Source organism: Pipistrellus hanaki (genome assembly GCF_964339955.1).
Source record: "Pipistrellus hanaki genome assembly, chromosome: 1".
Classification (NCBI taxonomy): Eukaryota; Metazoa; Chordata; class Mammalia; order Chiroptera; family Vespertilionidae; genus Pipistrellus; species Pipistrellus hanaki.
Genome location: NC_140503.1, coordinates 130,892,588 through 130,910,993, shown reverse-complemented (window position 1 = coordinate 130,910,993; position 18,406 = coordinate 130,892,588). Strand labels below are relative to the sequence as shown.

Sequence of the window (18,406 nt, the reverse complement as noted above, 5' to 3'; positions counted from 1 at the left end):
GGGTATTAAGTGCTACCATCAGAAAAATAAAGGTTCCAAGCATGCCCAGTGGAGAAGAATCTGGCATCTACACGGGACTTGAGTGTGAGTTTGGAGTTAGCCTGCCAGCATGAGAGTGGGTAGGGTTGTAGTGGGGAGTTCCATACAGTGCAGTGGCTCTGAGTGAATAGGCACTTTCGGGCTCTGTCAGTGGTTCAGCAAAATGGGGCCACAGAATTCAAGCATCTAGGGAGGGAGGGTGGATAGTCAGCAGGGCAGATCTGAAAGGACCTTTATGAGCATTCTAGGGAGTTTGGATTGTTCTTGAGGTGAATGGAGGCCACTCTGGCTGGATGCCTGATTACCTCTTAGTATTCTGCTGCAGGCCATAAAGATTGGCTCCCTCATTCTCTTTCTGCCGCCCACTGGTTGCTTCTACCAGGATCTTACAGGTTTCCCTACAGGGTGTGTATAGCTGTGGATACTTCCTACCTCCCTGTTCCTGGAGAAGCACAAGTTTTGGATACCCTCCAAGGGCTATACTTTAGCACAAGGGAAATACAAACACACACCTAAGACATGACAAAGGGCAAAAGAAATTTTTCATTGATCTTAGACTTCACCACTGGCCCAGATCTTTCTCCAGGCTTTGGTTGTGCCTTCCTGCCAGCCCATGAACTCCGTGCTTTGCAAAGAACCTTGAAAGTTTATGCAAGAATCCCCATTTCATTATTTTCTGTTATTCTTCATGTGAGGCCTACAGGCACCTTTCTGGGACAAGGACATGAGACCCAAGGACCCTCTATTCAAGTCTCTTGATGTGAAGAGATAATGCTTAGATATGATTTTAGTCACTTCTCTGCAGCTCTGACATTTGCCTTGGAAGCTAGGAGATACCCAGAGGCAAGGGAGTTTGTTCAGCAAGAGTTTCTACTTTGGCCTCAGAGCGGTGGCTCTAATAGTGAGAGGGCAGAGCGGGGCTAACTCCAAATCCTCCATTTAAAAATATATATATATATATTTTATTGATTTTGTACAGAGAGGAAGGGAGAGAGATAGAGAGCTAGAAACATCAATGAGAGAGAGTCATCAATCAGCTGCCTCTTGCACACCCCCTATTGGGGATATGCCCGCAACCAAGGTACATGCCCTTGACCGGAATCGATCCCTGGACCCTTCAGTCCCCAAGCCGACGCTCTATCCATTGAGCCAAACCGGTTTCGGCCTAATCCTCCATTTTGTATGTCACTGTGTAACTGGACCCTAGCCCTCACTCAACCAATCGGGGTCAGCCAAAGCAGTGACATCACCACCCTTCCCCCAGGCCCCTATAAAACCCTTTGATCTATTGAAGCTCGCTCTCTTCCGCCTATCCACTGCATCGGTGTAAGTGGGACAGAGCTCAGGCTAGCCTGATTAAACTGCTCTTTTGCTTTTGCATTGGACTCAGCTCCCTGGTAGTTTTTGGGGATCACGAAATCTGGGCATAACATTAGAGTCTGTTTTCACCCACCTCAAGTTCCCCGGCATTACTCTCTCTGTTCACGTCATACACTACCACCAGCTCTCCATCCACCGCAGTCTCAGAGCAGTTAGAGCATTTTCTTTGTTGTGCTACTGTGGGCTTGAAGGACACATGGGCCTAGAAAGAACAGTCACGTCAGAGCCAGGCCTCAGTCCACATTCCTCTGCAGGCCAGAGGTTCACAGCTGTACCCCAGCAGCATCATAGTACTGTTATTGATGGAAGGGACAGTGTCAAGGCATGTGAAAGGAGTCTCTGCCAGCCGGTTGGCCAAGTTTTCAGGCCTTTTTTTTTTTTTTTTTTCTTTTAAGATTAGGGAGAGTGTAAATGCAGTTCTCCATTACCACAAATTATGCAGTAGAGTTTCCCAAATTTGGGGAAATGGCAGGGGTCAGCACACCTATGATGCAATGGATAATCCTAGATTTTCAGGCATTTTTGAAAATGTAATTGATTTTTAAAATTGTTGACAGTATTGCAGATGTCCCCCATTCTCCCCGTCTCCCCACCCTCTCCCCAGCCTCTACTCCACCCCAGGCCTTCACACACTATTGTCTTCATTTATGGGCTATGCATATATGCATATATGTTCTTTGGCTAATCTCTTCCCGCTCCCCCCCTTGCCCCACAATCCCTTCCCCTCTTACCTTCTTGAAGAGGTTTGAAGAATTCATCCCTTCCCCGATGGAAGAAATACCTACTACCTCTAATTCTGAAAGATTCTTATAGGAATTTAACTCATCCACAGTTGGTTATTATTGGCCATTAAGCTGAATATCTTTTGCTGGGATTAATGAAAATCCACCATATGTTATGTGAAAGCTGTCTTTTAGTTACCAGTCAAGATGACTTGGGGGAAATGAGATTACAAAAGGACAGTCATTGGTCAAAATGCAATAAAACAGTTGGGAGTTGTTTTTTATTTTAATATTCTGTGGAAGACTCTAGATTTTTGCTTCGGATCACTGCTCAACACCTGACTGCTTTTCTATTCCCCAGGGCCCATGAGGAGGGCAGAACCCATGTCTGGAGGCCACTTGGATTCTCTACAACACACAGTGCTTGTGATTACCTTTTGTTCTCTTTTAGATATGACTGGCACACCATCGAAATGGCCATCAGATGTGTCAGGAACATGAAGAAATTTCAATCCCTGAGGTTCAATAATCCACACATCTACCTAGAGATGGCAAAGAAAATTACTCAATGCATGAAAATATCTTTCAAGGTTTTTTGTGCTTGAAGAACAATTGCTAAGTCCTCTGCTGGTTTTATCTTCTTCAAGTTTTCCCAGAGATGAACCAGCGTAGTCCCACGATCACTTCTGCATGTTCTTTAAATTCTCTGGGATATAATGCATTTTACCAGAGAGATTGAAGTCCCTTTAGGCAACTGAATGCTCACCTTCTATTGTTTCATTTCTCTGGGATTAATCCTATTCTATCCTATCCATTCTATTTATAAGAGAATGCATGTTATTAGGACAAGAAATAAATGGAAGGGAAGCCATTGTTAAATGATCCTGCATTTACTCTGTAGATCTGTCAATAATACAATAGTAATTTCCCCCACATCCTGGGCTATTTTTATTCCTTTTCTGTCTTCTTGTTTTGAGCAGAGCGGATAGTAGCAAGGAATCCCTCTTGGTGATCCTTGGCAAAACCATAGTCATAGCTGCCATTTCTCTATGTATACTTGAAGTGCTTTGCTGAGCAATTCAAATGTATAAGCTCATTTAACTCTCACCGATGTTATTATCTGTTATTGTTCTTACTTTTTATTTCTCATTTTGCAAATGAAGAAAAAGAGATTCAGAGTGACCTAACTAGTGAGTGGCTGAGCCACACTTCAAACCCAGAGCCAAGTTCCTCAGGCTTTGTTCACTGCTTCTTGATTCCAATAGCTTCTGTCAGCTCCAGCTTTTCAGTAGACACTGTCCTACTGTTTTTTAGCCTTATGACAAAATATGTGATAGTAACCTTTTCACATATGAAAACATGGGCACTCAGGGTAACTTGTCCCATGTCAGAAGGTCAGTATAGTGGGTTGAACGACAGCCCCCTAAAAGATATGTTTACATCAAGTCCCTGGAACTTGTGGGCGTTAACTCATTTGGATAAAGGTAACAGATGCAACTAAAAATCTTTTGTTGTTGTTAATCCTTACCCAAGGATATTTTTTCCATTGATTTTTTTTGGAGAATGGATGAGAGAGGGAGAGAGACACACAGAGAGAAACATCAAAATATCCATCAACTGGTTGTCTCTGGGGCCAAGAATTGAGCCTGAAACTGAGGTATGTGCTCTTGACTGGCTGGTACTCTAACCACTGAGCAACAAGCTGGAGCAAGAATCTTGAGATGAAATCATCCTGTACTATGCGGTGGTTCTTAAATCCAATGACAACTGTTCTTATAAGAGAAAAGGCAGAGTGAGACTGGGATATGCAGAGGAGGTGATGATTGGAGTGATGTGGCCATGAGGCCAGATGTCAATCAATGCCAGCAGTTGCCAGACCTGGGGAAAAAAGCAATAGACTCTCTCCTAGAACCTGTGGGAGTGCTGCCCACCAACAGCTTGATTTCCGATTTCTGCTCTCCAAAACCGTGAGAGAACAAATTTCTGTGGTTTTAAGGTTGTGGTAATTTGTTACAGCAGTGCTAGGAAACTGACATAGCTAATAAGAAATCCAGCTGACATTGAAATCAGTAAGGAAGTGGCCCGATGGACTCCAAACTCATACCCTTTTCAGCACACCAACCTGTCTTGCAGAGTTGAATCGCATCAAACACCATTTATAAGAGAATGTATGTTATTAGGACAAGAAATAAATGGAAGGGAAGCCATTGTTAAATGATTCTGCAAACAACAGAACCGTAAGAGGATGATGTCACTGCACACCCTGCAAATCCACACTTACCTCCAAGTGTTTGGCTAGTCGTCCTGGATTCAGAGGAAGCCTGTGTTCATAGGACCCCAGCTTCCTCCACTTCACTTCCTGGTAATGAAGTTCAAACTGCACCTTTGCTCCAGGGCGGACATTCACTTCGGTTTTAAAGTTCTCCATATCCAGAACCCTGCTCCTGAAGGTATGAGCCCCTGATGTAAGTTATCACATGTGTGACCAAGCGCAAGACCCAGAATCTAGGCAGAGGGTAGTTGGATGATGGCTCAATTGTTCATGAAAATGAATAGTATATTTAAACCTACATGTAAATTTATTTTTATGAACACTTTTAGTCTCCTCTCTTACCTGATCTTTTCTTCCGGAGCTTCTTACAGATTTGAGGGCCATTTGCAAAATGCTCCCAGTTACTGATGCCTATTGTGTGCCAGAAACTTGACACATGTCATCATAGCTTGCAAAGCAGCTCTGCAAAATGGGTATCAGTACCCTTATTTATCAGACAATAACACATGAGGCTAATAGAGAATTGGTAACCTGCTGAAGACTACACAGGTAGTCAATTGCAGGGCTGAGCCTCACACTGAAGTTTAGATAGCTCCAAAAAGAGCACCCATTTCCTCTGCTGCACTGTACTCTCATTCTAGGGATTCTTTAATCTTGAAAGTCTTCAGAAAGAAGTCATCTATTATTTCATCAAATTGAATATGTATTTCCAGCATAAGGCTTTACTTAGTCATGTACATATCAAGCCCAATGCCATCATTGGTCTTGAAACATTTATGGTTTTAAAGAGAAATTATCAAATGAGGATAATTTGAAAATTAGGATAAATAATATTTTTAAAAAGTTAACTGACTAACCCAGCAAGGTGAGATTGTGATAATGAACCCACTGGGGATCGGGGAAGTACTGTGGGAAGGCAGCTTGGGATACCAGATGGCTGAAGAAAAAGATGAGCATAGTCTGGTGCACACCTCATCAGCCTGTAACCACAGGCCTTATTATCTGGGGAGTGAACTAGGACGTGAGCTCTATGGTCTGTTGTACCTGCAGAACCTAGGAGAATTTCTGTTGCTAATAAATATTTGTGGAGTGAGTAATAGTAAGTGAGTGGGCGATATGGTCGAGGTGATGGATAAAGATGGCAAAATGATATCCTAAAGATAAAAGAACCCAATCAACCTGGATCAATGCTGGAGATGTCCCCTCTGCTTGGAATTTCTTCTCTCCTTTCTCTATCTGGATAAATTTTTACAATCGAATTGTGTTCAGTTCAAACATCGGATCCTCTGTGACGATTCTTCTGGACTCCCAGACAGAATTGTACACTTGAGCTCCCATAAGGTTTTGCACCCTCTCTACATGAGCACTTACTTCATTGTATATTGTCCTATCTAATGAAGAGGGAATATGCAAATATGCATCTTTGTGAACATCACTCTGTCACAAAGATGGCTGCACCCACAGCTGAGGCCAAGTTCCCATAAAGGGCCTTGATGAGCAATCAGCGGGGACCTGAGGCTGTGCCTCCTCTGCCCCTGTGGGGTTTGACAGGGGACCTAAGGCTGCACCCCGACCTGGCAGGTTTGACAGGGAACCTCAGGCCATGCCCCTGCCCCAGTGCCAGGTCCTGGGTCCTGAGGCCACACCCCCAACCCGGCGGGCCTTGACAGGGGACCTCAAGGTGTGGTTCCCATCCTGGTGCTGGGCTAGGGGACCTCAGGCTGCTACCCCTGCCCCAGCACCAAGCTGGAGGACCTCAGGCTGTGCTCCCCAACAGGTGGGGCTTGACAGGGGACTTCAGGCCATGCCCTCCACCCAGCAAGGCTTGATGGAGGACCTCAAGGCATGCCCCCCAAACCAGTCTGGGCTGGGGGACCTCAGGCAATGCCCCTGTCCTGGGGCTGGGCCAGGGGATCTAAGGCTATGCCCCCTGCCTGGCAGGGCTTGACAAGGGTGGGACTGGCTGGCTCTGGATCTAGCCCAGTTTCAGGGGGAAGAGGGGCAGCTGGGTCTGGGTCTCATGCGATTTTGAGGTGCATGTGGGTGGGCGGGGACTTGACTCTGGGTCCCGTGGTATGCCCCAGACCCTGACAGGAGGAAGGTTTTCATATACATTTTACTAATTTTTGTTCATCTATGACACTTCTATTATGAAGAAAGGGCAAATAGCAATATTAAATTATTTCCTCTAATTAATCCCCTTTTAATGTGCATGGCTTTCGTGCACAGGGTCACTGGTATGTAATAACCCCTTAAAAGTACATATATTATATATATCAGATTGCTAACATCATTAGTTTTGGACTGACTTGTTTGGTGTGTGCAACAGGAAATATTTCCCTTTCGGAGAACAAGAAAAAATAGATTTATTTGTGTTATACTTATTCATTTGTGTTGTTATTCAGTGTCTGGTAAGTTAATGTTCAAGAAAATATATTAATGTTTAATAAAATGGTCTATTATTTTACGTGAATGATTACTCATTTATTTCAGCCCTTTGTATTCAGCATGTGTCTATCAAAATAAACCTACATTTCTGTGAAAATTGAAGCTTTTCTTTTTTTGTGTCCCACATAAACTTAAACCTTGTTTATTTGGCCCATGGTAGCCTTTGAGTTTGACATGCTTTCTTTACATACACTTTTAGCAAATCAACATTAGCTACAGATCATCCAACTGAAGCTGTGTAAGGATAGCTCAGTTGCTGCAGAGAGGCCTTAGAGAGTAGAAACTGGAGCACCTAACTCTGCCATCTGACTACCAGGCTGTGTGCTCTTGAGGAAGGGACCGGGGAGACAGCAGTGGGATGAGGGCGCGGGCCTTACCTCACCATTCCGGTGCTTTTGTCTTTTGCTCTTGCCTGTGAGTAGAGGGCTCTACCCACGGTTTTCTCCTTAATGGAACTAGTGAATGTAGTGCCATCTACACTCCTAGAAAATGACAGAAAGCCACCAGTTGGTCTGAATATGAAGCAAACAAAAACAGCAAAACTGACAAAAACAACACGCAAACATGCCAGCCAGGTGGATTTACTGAACGGGGGCAACGAGCATTTTGTACCTGGAAGAAAAAAGAAGGGAGGCATTTGCATATTTCATACACAGGCGTCTCTTCATCTGACAGTGTGATTTAAGGCTCCCATCATCCTAAAAGCTTTCCCTTATTACTGTTGCTTGTGTTAAAAATGTTCCTTTATTTTCAAACTTTACCCTGCAGATAAGGTATTGTTTTTATTGGGTAACCTTTTAAAAGTTCTTTTCAATGGTTGACATTCAATATTATTTATAATAGTTTCCGGTATACATTTATATATATATATATATATATATATATATATATATATATATATATATATATATATTAGTGAATAAATATTTATATAATTTATGAAGTGATCCCCCTATAAGTCTAGTACCCATCTGGCACCATATATAGATATTACTATATCGTTGACTATATTCCCTATGCTATACTTTACATTCCATGACGCTTTTATAACTACCAATTTGTACTTCTCAATTCCTTCATCTTTTTTCCCCCAGCTTCCTAAACCCCTTCCCCTGTGGCAATCATCAGTCTTCTCTCTACATCTATGAGTCTGTTATAATTTTGTTTGTTCATTTATTTTGCTCTTTAGATTCCACATGTAAGTAAATCATATTTGTTTTTCTCTGTCTTATTTTACTTAGCATAATCCTCTCTAGGTTCATGGTTGTTGCAAAATGTAAGATTTTACTCTTTTTAATGACTGAGTAATATTCCATCATTTATATGTACTACACTTTCTTTATCCACTTATCTATTGATGGGCACTTAGGTTGCTTTGGCTGTCCCCTTTGAATCACAAATGTGCTCAGAAGAGGTAACTGGTAAGTCACAAGTTATCTGGCTTACATTTGGTTCATAAGATCAAACTTCTATGAGTTAAAGTTTGTCTGCCATAGCTTGCGGGCATTTTGCTCTCCTACAAGGGTGGCAGAGAATAAAGAAAGCTGGAGAAAGGTGCTGATGAAGGAACCCTTTTGCAAAGTTTGTGTTCACCCCTCTAACATCTCCCTTGGGGACCTCTAGCCTCTTTTTACATCTCCATCTCTATCTACCTGAATTTTAGCTGGCTGTTCTGTAATCCATACCAAGAAATGACAGGTTAGAGCAGTTGAATTACAGAATTTTAGAAATGAAAGGGGGGCTTATGGCATTCAAACGGGCAGTATCTCTTTCCAAGAAGGAACTTAGAAATGTGTGGAAATGTTTTTGGTTGTTCTGATCACTGAAAGTATTACTGGCATGATAGGAGGGCACCAAGAATGCTAGATATTCTGCAGTGTGTAGGGCAGTTTTGCTAAAAATTGTCCTGTCCCATGCACCAATAGCATGCTTGTTGAGGCACACCTCTATGTTTGCCTTTTTAGATGAGAAAAATCAGAGCCAAGGGGACAGGTGACTTGATCAAGGTCACACAGTTGGTCAGAGACTGAGTTAGAACTGCACCCTATGTGCCAGGTTAGCACTATTTCTATCAGTCATTCTAAGATTCAAATACCAAAAAGTTTTAAAGACAAAAGTAAATCATTTCTATTAGTAGGATATTTGGAACCTTAATTAAAAAAAAGCAGAAGAAATATTTTGCATATGGAGATCTGCACAACTTCTAGTAAATTGTAATGATTTAAGCAACTGTTTCCTCTGGTCTTATAAATCCAGCCCTGGATAGAGGGAGATCAAATAAATGTAGATACATAATTCTGTCTTTCATCACTTCAAATCTTCTATGGAATGAGATATGAAAAATGGAGAGGATAGAGGAAAATAGAAAGAAGATACAGTTAGAATGAGTTCTGGATTTGTAGTTTAAAACTAAAGATATATTAAAATAGTTTTAAATATAAATTTTCAGACACAGTATTACATAATATTCCTACATAAAAGCTTTTCATTCTACATTTGCTTCCTACAAAAAGCTTACTAAAATGCTTTAAAAATAATTTTCTAAGCCAATTCAAAGGAAACCTATTCAAAGTCAAATACTGCCCTTTTTCAACCTACTTTGTTTTGTTTAGAAAATAGTTAATTGGCTCTGCAATTTTTTGAAGTTAACATGCATGGTATTTGAATCTTTTGTTTTATTTATTCACAGCTATAATTGATCATATTGGTGTAAGAGAGACAAAAGCAGACGAGAAGTAACTCAATCTAATGCCCTAATAAAAAACAGCCAGACTGTATGCAGAGCATCGTCTCTCTTCTAGGCAACTAGAGAAGGACATCAGCCAAGTGGCGCAAGGGAACATTTAATAAATGAAGCAGCCAAGTGGGACAAAGTAACTGGACCTCACTTTGTCCAGTTGAAAGGTGTTTTAGTGGTTAAACATTTTTGTTGTTGTAGAAATCTTCAAACATACAAAGAATAAAAAGAATAATATAAACAACTCCATGGATCCATCACTGAACTACACTATTATTAATATTTCAGACAATTTCAATTGTCTGAACCCCCACTCTCTTCATTTTGATTATTCTGAAGCCAGAAGCCAATCTCAGACAGTATGCCATGTCCTTCTAGAACTCTTCATTATGCATTTTGTAGAGAATTTTTAAAAAATTGTGAGTAGAACTCGAGTTACTGGGTAGAAAAATGGAACAGATTTCAATTAAGTATAAGAGATAATTCTAACAGACCTATCAACTATACAGTGGATTGCCCTGGGAAGTAGCAAGTTTATTATTAAAGATATATTTAAGTCAAGCCTAGATAATCCACTTTTCAGGGATATAATAGTGGAATTCAATCACTCGACTGAAGATTGGACTTAATCAGTGGTTCTTATATATTTTTTCCCATAGAGAAAGAAGACAGATGATACCGAACTGCTATGCACACATTCATATATGGTTCCCTGGAAGCCAGAGCAATTTCTTATATTTATCTCCCGCCCCCCCCGCTCTGGGCCTCCTCCCCTCACTTTGCAAGAGAGTACATTAAAATGCAAGTAAAGGGCCAAAACCGGTTTGGTTCAGTGGATAGAGTGTCAGCCTGTGGACTGAAAGGTCCCGGGTTCGATTCTGGTCAAGGGCATGTACCTTGGTTGCGGGCACATCCCCAGTGGGAGGTGTGCAAGAGGCAGCTGGTCGATGTATCTCTCTCATAGACATTTCTAACTCTCTATCCCTCTCAATTCCTCTCTGTGTAAAAATCAATAAAATATATTAAAAAACATATATATATATATATATATATATATATATATATATATATTTAAAAAATGCAAGTAAAGGGAGAGGTTGTTACTAAAGAGATAGCTTAAATTTGTTTTAACTTATTAGAAATGAAAAGCAAATCCTTCACAAATTCTGATTTTTTTTTTGAGTTTTTTTTCCTTTTTTTTTAATTAAATTATTATTGTGTACATATCTTACAATTGTCCCCCCCCCCCCAATTCTGATATTTTTAACAGAAACAGATCATTGGGGGTCCACTCCACAATGACCCTTGACATCCAATGGGTCCAAAACTCTGAGAGTGAGAACCACTGGAGCAGCTGACCGTTAAAGCCCATTCTAACTATGATTCTGTAAGTAGCGCATAAACGATTTCTGCGTGCATAGAATTACTCACATGGAGAAGTTGGAAATGAAGGCTCCTTTGGGAATCTGAACATCAAACACAACATCCTGGGACTTTGGGGAGTTGTTCACCACTTTGGTCTGGATCATGGTGTTGGCCATACGGGAAGTGATAGTGGACTGGACTTTGTAGCTATAAAGAGTTACTTGATCAACATCTTCCTGTGGACAAGGAAGCATAGCTATACTCAGAAAAAAATTATGCAGACCTTCACTATGAATTTGATGCTAAGAGTAGTACATCTTATTATGAACAAGCCTAAGGCAGTATTAAGCGTCTATCTCAGGTGGGTATTATTGAGCATTCTCCTAACTTGAAATACTCCCCAGACAGAAGTCTGCCTTTATTTTGAGATCTCTTGACATGCCTTTCAAGTTTATACATCTATTAATGATTTTTAAAGGTAGAACACAAGTAGAAAGTGGTTGTGGGAAGCGAGATGGGATTGGAAAAGTCCTAGAAATAACTTCAAATGCAGGGCCACAGTGAAAGAAAGGATACAGGATTGCAAGGTTGGAAGGGGACCCTGTCTATACCTCCAGAGGGGGGTGCAGCCAGGGATATTGTGAGGTGGAAGAAACACACGGTCTCCATACTGCTATCTATCTTCTTTGATTTTATCTATAACAATTTAATCTTCTCCCAGTCTTCTTCTCTTTCCCCAAGGAAAGACACTGATAGGTGAGAACACTGATAGGTGTGAGTAATAAATTGAATAGAAGGACAAGAAAAATATCATTTTAATTCCATTATTGGTCCAGCACTCTGGATCCCCTTTGCCAGTCCTTCTCTACTCAGTTAAGGCAGTCCCAATGTAAAAAAGGCTACAGTTTATGAACATTCTCAAGGCAAGGGATTATAAACACATTGCTTTTAGGAGGTGCCTGAGAATTGCAAGCTGCTTCAGGACTATAGCAATGCAACTCCATTAGGTTTTGCCTTTTTCCTTCAAAATAAATTGCTTAAATCAATGCTAGGTGTCATCCCTCAAACTTTTTCATTCAAAATGAAACCTTTCAACTCAATATCCAGCTCACCTCCAGCTAAGATAAAACCCAGGCTGTTATTGTTCTTCCTACTCCTTAAACCTGTGCTTGCCACAATTTCTGTCAGTTCAGAGCAGGAAGCCAACACAAACCACTTCCTTTTGACATTTTCTTGCCACGGGAAACACGACCTTGAACATCTCAGGGAATCAAGTCATTTCATCTTTAGGAGTTCCTTTTCCGCACTCCTTTAACTCCAGAGCTGTGAGATGTCATATTTGAAATAAAAACTGTTAAGCTGGAATAAATATATCTGCTTGGATGAAATCTATGTTGGCAAAACTTAAGAAAACAAAGAGAAAGGGCATTTGCAACGCTTGGTGACACCTCCTCTGGGTGCTTGTACACGGTTCTCTTCCATGCTGAGTTTTAGAGACACTTCCAAACAGAATTGGGCAACAGGGTATTTCGAAAGTCAGGTAAATGCTCTCGGTGATGGAGACAAAGGAGGTAACAGAACTGATTTCTAGATAATAGGTAACAGAAAAATCATTGAGGTATCAATATTTAACAAAATCAAAGTAAGCTTACCATGGTTTCTCCGGATTCTCCAGAAACACTTCTCTGTGAAAGGAAGTTAGATAATCATTCTTCAAAAGTGTGTTACTTATTACCATAAGGGCAAAAACTGCTTTCTCTCAGTAAAAAAAAAAAAAAAAAAAAAAAAAAGTCGTGTGTGTTTCTCCCCCCCCCCCCCCCCCCCCCCCCCCCCCGGCCTGCAATCCTGAGCTGTAATCTCTTCATTGAGCCAAGACATAAATATCAAACATTCTGGGATACTATTTTACTATTTCCCACTGGTGTGTTTCTCTGAACAAATTTCTCAGCCCCCTTTGGGTTGCATGCCCATCATTGTTTACATAATGCTAAAACAAATGTTTTTAAATGAAAATATCTACCCAAACTCATGCTGAGTAGCATATACCACCTTCATCCTATTTGTATGATTGATTTTTTTATTCAATTGAATGGTTGTTTGGGTGCTTTTTTTTTTTCCTACCATGGGGCTCTGGCCATGCCATCTCCATTTGTTTGCTTCCCTTTCTGGGTCCCCTCTGTCCCCTCCCTCAATATCACTAACTCCTATTCCTCCTTCAGATCTCTGCTCAGGCAGAATTTTCTCAGTGAAGTTCTCTCTGACCCCCTCTAAATAGTAAGCATTTCATAGCAGCATACTCTTCTTCAAAGGAAGAGAGTGGGAATATGTGTCAGTCTCCTCCATTAGACTAAGCTACGTGGGAGTCAGGATTTTGATGTATTTTCTCCTTGGTGGAGCTAAGCATGGTGACTGGCATGTGGAAACTCTGTACCCTAACCGATCTGCTAGGGAATTATCCACAGGAAAGATTGTCCTGTGGGCATGGAAAGCTGAGTGGCTTTAGAGAGATGGGTGAATATTACATGTCTGGTGAAGTTTAAAGTAATAATTCAGGTGTTGGATATAAGCTTAGCTTGCCTGATTTGGGGTAAAATGAGGTATTAAGAGGTATTACATGACATAATGAGTCAATAGTTGCCTCCTACTTTTCAAGTGAAATTTTCAATGACTAAGTTTTCTCTCTTGTAGGTAGATGAAGACCCTGACATGAGGGCTTGGCTATTGGGTTTTAATATTATTGGTTTACAAAAAACCTGGACTTCTGGGAAGTAAAAAATTCATTTCCATACAAAATAAGTCACCAGTCAGCTTAGGGTTGTTTCCACAAATACCTTTCTCAGCATGTAGGCTCTTTGGGGAGGAAGCTAAACCCTTCCTGGGCTCCTGGAGAAGTCACCCCCATGAATGAGAGGATCTTGTTTATGCTGCCTCTAGAATGCAGCCCAAGTGTGGCCAGTTCTCTGAGCCACTCCCTTGCTCTCTGAGCTACACCCCAAGAGAGCAGTGACCAAGGGAAAGAGAATGTGTGGCTGCAAGAGAGACACACCTGCCACCACTGGGATGGGAAATACCACCTAAGAGGAAGTTCTTCCTTATCAGGCAGTAAAATCATCCCATAATCTTTAAGTTTAAAGAAAACACATAGCTGCATATCCTTCAAGGGACTCAGGTGGCCATTATGGTTCAGAGGCTCAGGGACAGCTGCATAGAAGTCTCTCTTGATTTTTACCTTGAAATGCTTCCACTTACGTGTAAAACGATTGGCTTCTTTCTGCTTAAGAACCCCACAAGCTCTTGAGAGCATCTAGCAAAAAGTATCTTACTCCTTCTCCTACTTCTTCAGTCATTGCTTCTTTTATTTATTTTTCCCTTTTTGAATTTAAGGCTTACTACACCTGATGCCTTCGGTTCTCGGGCACAAATTGAAATCTGCCTGGAGCCAGTTCCACAAGATCTTCATATTCTGCAAACTTAAAAAATAATTTAAGATGTTTATTTCTATTAATTAACGAAATTGAGAGCAAAATAAGCAGCTGGTGATAGGCATAGAAGTATTCATTATATTATTTTATCTTATTTCCTATACCTCTGGGCACTCTCACATTTTTACATGAATATTTCTTTAATATGTTTGCTAGTTATTAAGTGGAAGAAATTAATTTATGAGTTTGCCAAAAGATGCTGTGGCATAAGGTAGGGGAAAAAGTAACCCACGGTTCAGGCGTGTGTCTGGGGGAAGTAGTGGGTAGATCTTAGGGGCATCAACAGTATCTGCCTGGATAACTGTGAGCCATTATCCACTGGATTAAGAATGTCAATATAAAAGTAATACCAGTAAGAAGTGATAGAAAAAACACAAACAAATTTGGATGTGTTGGCTTTAATTCCGGTGGTTTCTGGAGTGGTGGTTTTTAAAGTGTTAGAAAATATGGAAGTTTCTAAGCAGACAGAGTGATCCATCTCTTCCCCCACCACCACCAAAAATAAAAATACAAATAGGTTATCCTGTTTTTTGGCATATATATATATATATATATATATATATATATATATATATTTTTTTTTTAGTAACCCACTCTTCAAGTACCCATGTTTCACCGAAAATAAGACATCCTCCAAAAATAAGACCTACTTACAGGTTTCCTTCTGAGTGAAATTAAAGGCATCCCCCTAAAATAAGGCCCTCCTAGGCTCTGTCTCAGAATGCTATTGCTAAACATGAGAGGTTTGGTCCACTGATTATGAAAAAATAGAGTCACCAGAAATTCACCAGGAAATTCAGGAATTGAATTGTTATGATGATGTTCCAGAAGATGATGACATGATTGTCATTGAATAAATGAGTAAATTCTTGATACTGTAGGATTCACAGTTTGTCTGGTTTGTGTTGACAACTACCGTACTACTGTACCGAATACAGGTAATAAATTTCCTTTATTTTCATTTAACAATAAATGTGTACCGTATTCTTTGTCATGGAAAAATAAGACATCCCCTGAAAATAAGACCTAGCGCATCTTTGGGAGCAAAAATTAATATATGACACTGTCTTATTTTCGGGGAAACAGGGTATTACAATTTTCTGCATCTCCCAGGATATTCCCATAATACATGTTGCTTTCTGGCACGAAAATAGCTTTTGTATGACTTTCAAAATGACTCAGTCCAAGGTTTTCCTTATGTAGGGATGGCCAAAGGTCTAAAGTGGAGACCTTGAGCTCTGAGAATAATTCCTGCACTCCACCAGCCCACTTGCCACCTTCCCCTTTAACAGGAATATTTAACATGCTCTTATTACAGAAATCATTGTCCACTTAGGTATGAAAAACAATACTGCTTTGATAATGACTTTTCTTATTTTCTGCATGAGTGATAATGACATGTTATCACCATCATTATCATCATCAACATTATCATTATAGCTAAAAATTATTAGGTGCTTTCTAGTGTTTGCCCTGGGTTAGATAATTTAATATGTCATTTAATTCTCAAATAACCTTTGGGTTAGGTCAGTTATTATTCTCATTTTTTTTTTTAGGTAAGAAGTGGGCAGCTGCACTCCATAAATGCTATATAATGGGGCCAGCACATTGAGCTTGATTTCAATCATCTCATTTGAAACTGTTAATGCTTTAAAAAGTAAATACCCAGTCCAGTAATTACAACAGTGAATACTTCTACTCATATGAGTTTATCATAAGTTTTCTTTCCACCCTGAATACAGTCCTTGAATAGCTACGGCAACAGGGTAGTTTCTGAGCATCCGTATAGGCAAGAGCAAGGAGGCTTCAGCAAGTACTTACTTCTGGGAGTCCATTGGTGGGGATTTCGAAGGCTTGTGCCTCAGAAAGAAAGAACCAGACGAGAAAGCTCGTGAGCCATTGCATCTTGCCGGGCAGCTTGGCCAAGGGCTCCTCCAGTGAAGAGTCTGGGGAGAATTCCCCTCTCACCGAACTGAGTTCAAAGGAACAGCAGAGGAGTACAGTTCGTTTTTAAAAAGTAGAAAAAAGAAGAAGAAAGCTCTCAAACTTTGTTCAAACATGGGACAAATATTTGTTCTGGAGTTCAAACTCTAGCTGAGGGGGTGGGTTGGACACCCAGAGGTTATTCAAACAGCAAGGCCTGAGGCAGGCCCTGGGCTGTGAGAACCCGGATGACAGTGCTGTCTCCGCTTCTGCTTCTTTTGCTGCTTCTTTTGCCTCTGCAGATGTTTGTTCCTCTTAAAAGCAGAGAGGCCTAAAGATAAGTGCCATCCTCTTTGAAGGACCAAGAGAGGAACTGCAGTGAGAACTAGAGGCAGAGAGAGAGGGAAAAAAAAAGCTAAGTGAAGTTTCTGGGGACAAAAATCCTTTGATTTAAATGAAAGAAGGAGGAATTTAGCAAAAAATGGGAGAGGAAGCTGAATGCTTTTCTGAGAAACACATTCCTTGTCAGTGCTTTCCCTCTCTTTGGTAACTGAGTACCTATTCCACGCGGAGAACTGGGCAGGCAGCTGTGCGGGATACAAAAGCCGCTCTTCAGTGAGGACGCTTCATGGAAGTGTGATGAAGAGAGTGGGGTCCTTCCTGCTGCCCTGACCAGCCTTTGCTCAGGTCGGTGGCAAGTCAGTCCTCCCCTGGCCCAGAATCCGGGAAGTCCAGCCTGGAAGCGGAGTGTATTATTCCTTCCTGTTCACAGTCTGGATAGAATAGTAAAGTTAAGTAGGATCTATTGAGCCCTGCCTGGTGCCAAGCACTTTTACTTTCATTATCTTTAAATTTTTTTAATCTATAAAAGAGCCAGGTGATGTGAGTGCTGTATTTACCCTCATTTACAATGGAGAAAAATAAGGTTAAATAATGTATTCCACATCTCACAGTGGGTAAATAGAGACAAGGATCAAGGTCGGCATGACCTCAAAGCCTTTGCTCTTCAGGACTGAGCCCAAGAGAAGCAACCTGCCGCCCATCATTGGGATCCAATGTCCCAGTATGAATTTAGACTGGAATTTACCTGACATCCCCAGCATCGTCTCTTTGATGAGCCTGTTTCTTGAGCCTCTCCTGCAGACATCTGCTTGAACAAGGCCCGTGCTGTGGACCTCAGTTTGGTCCGTGGGGGAACTCTCAGGATGTTTCTAGCGGTTTCCTTCCCAGGAATGCAACTCATGGCTTCCTCCCTGAAATTCCATGATCTAGCATCTAATCATGGACCTGCTGCTGGGAACCTTCACTCTTTAAGGAAACTTGCACCCACATGGAAAAAGAGAGTCGGGCATGGCCTCTGAAACATGAGGATATAGGGCTGTTCCTAATGGATCCTTGTCTGGCGACACTCAGCATGTTTCCTTGCACCTCAGAGTCACTGTGGGGATTACACAGTACACAGCACAAATGAATGGGTCAGTTGTCTGAGATAGCTTCCTGATTTGGTTTGAAGGGAAATGGTTTAAAGTTTATTTTAAAAACATTTCCAGATAAAAAGAGAAAGTAAAAAACAATGCAAAAAAGAGGAACTTATGGATTCAAATATGCAGAATAGTATTTTAAAAAAAACACCTATAATTTTATTGATTATATCCAAGCACATGCCAAAAATAGTTTGAAATATAAAATAGAAATAGATTAAATTTATCTGTAAGATTATGAAGGGTTACTGATTTTTTTAAAAAGGTCAACCATATACTGTCTCTAAGATTTACACTTTATAGCCATGAGACAAAAACAGACTAAGAGTTAAGACTGCATTAAAATCTATTTGCAGTATTTCAAATACCTAAAAACAGAGATTACAAAAATGGCATCAGGTTAAATATATGTCATGACAAATAATAAAAAATGTCAGAAGATGCCCAGCTGGTTTGGTTTAGTGGATAGACAGTCCGCCTGGTGACTGAAGAGTCCTGGGTTCGATTCCAGTCAAGGGCAAATGCCTGAGTTGCAGGTTCAGTCTCCACTAGGTGGC

The 18,406-nt window shown here is 40.8% G+C and overlaps 1 protein-coding gene across 1 annotated transcript in view; it reads right to left on the bottom strand.

Annotated features, from left to right (window-relative positions):
• Nucleotides 1-16,676, bottom strand: part of ITIH2 (inter-alpha-trypsin inhibitor heavy chain 2) — a 38,069-nt gene extending 21,393 nt beyond the window's left edge. The window contains exons 1-8 of the mRNA XM_084869232.1: nucleotides 16,267-16,676; nucleotides 14,359-14,433; nucleotides 12,616-12,648; nucleotides 11,030-11,199; nucleotides 7,239-7,343; nucleotides 4,423-4,585; nucleotides 2,576-2,683; nucleotides 1,493-1,621 (exon numbers count right to left, since the gene is read on the bottom strand). Of these exons, the coding sequence (XP_084725358.1) occupies nucleotides 1,493-1,621; nucleotides 2,576-2,683; nucleotides 4,423-4,585; nucleotides 7,239-7,343; nucleotides 11,030-11,199; nucleotides 12,616-12,648; nucleotides 14,359-14,433; nucleotides 16,267-16,350 (867 nt within the window). The 5' untranslated portion in view covers nucleotides 16,351-16,676. The remainder of the gene's footprint in view (nucleotides 1-1,492; nucleotides 1,622-2,575; nucleotides 2,684-4,422; nucleotides 4,586-7,238; nucleotides 7,344-11,029; nucleotides 11,200-12,615; nucleotides 12,649-14,358; nucleotides 14,434-16,266) is intronic.
• Between the last annotated feature and the right edge of the window lie 1,730 nt (nucleotides 16,677-18,406).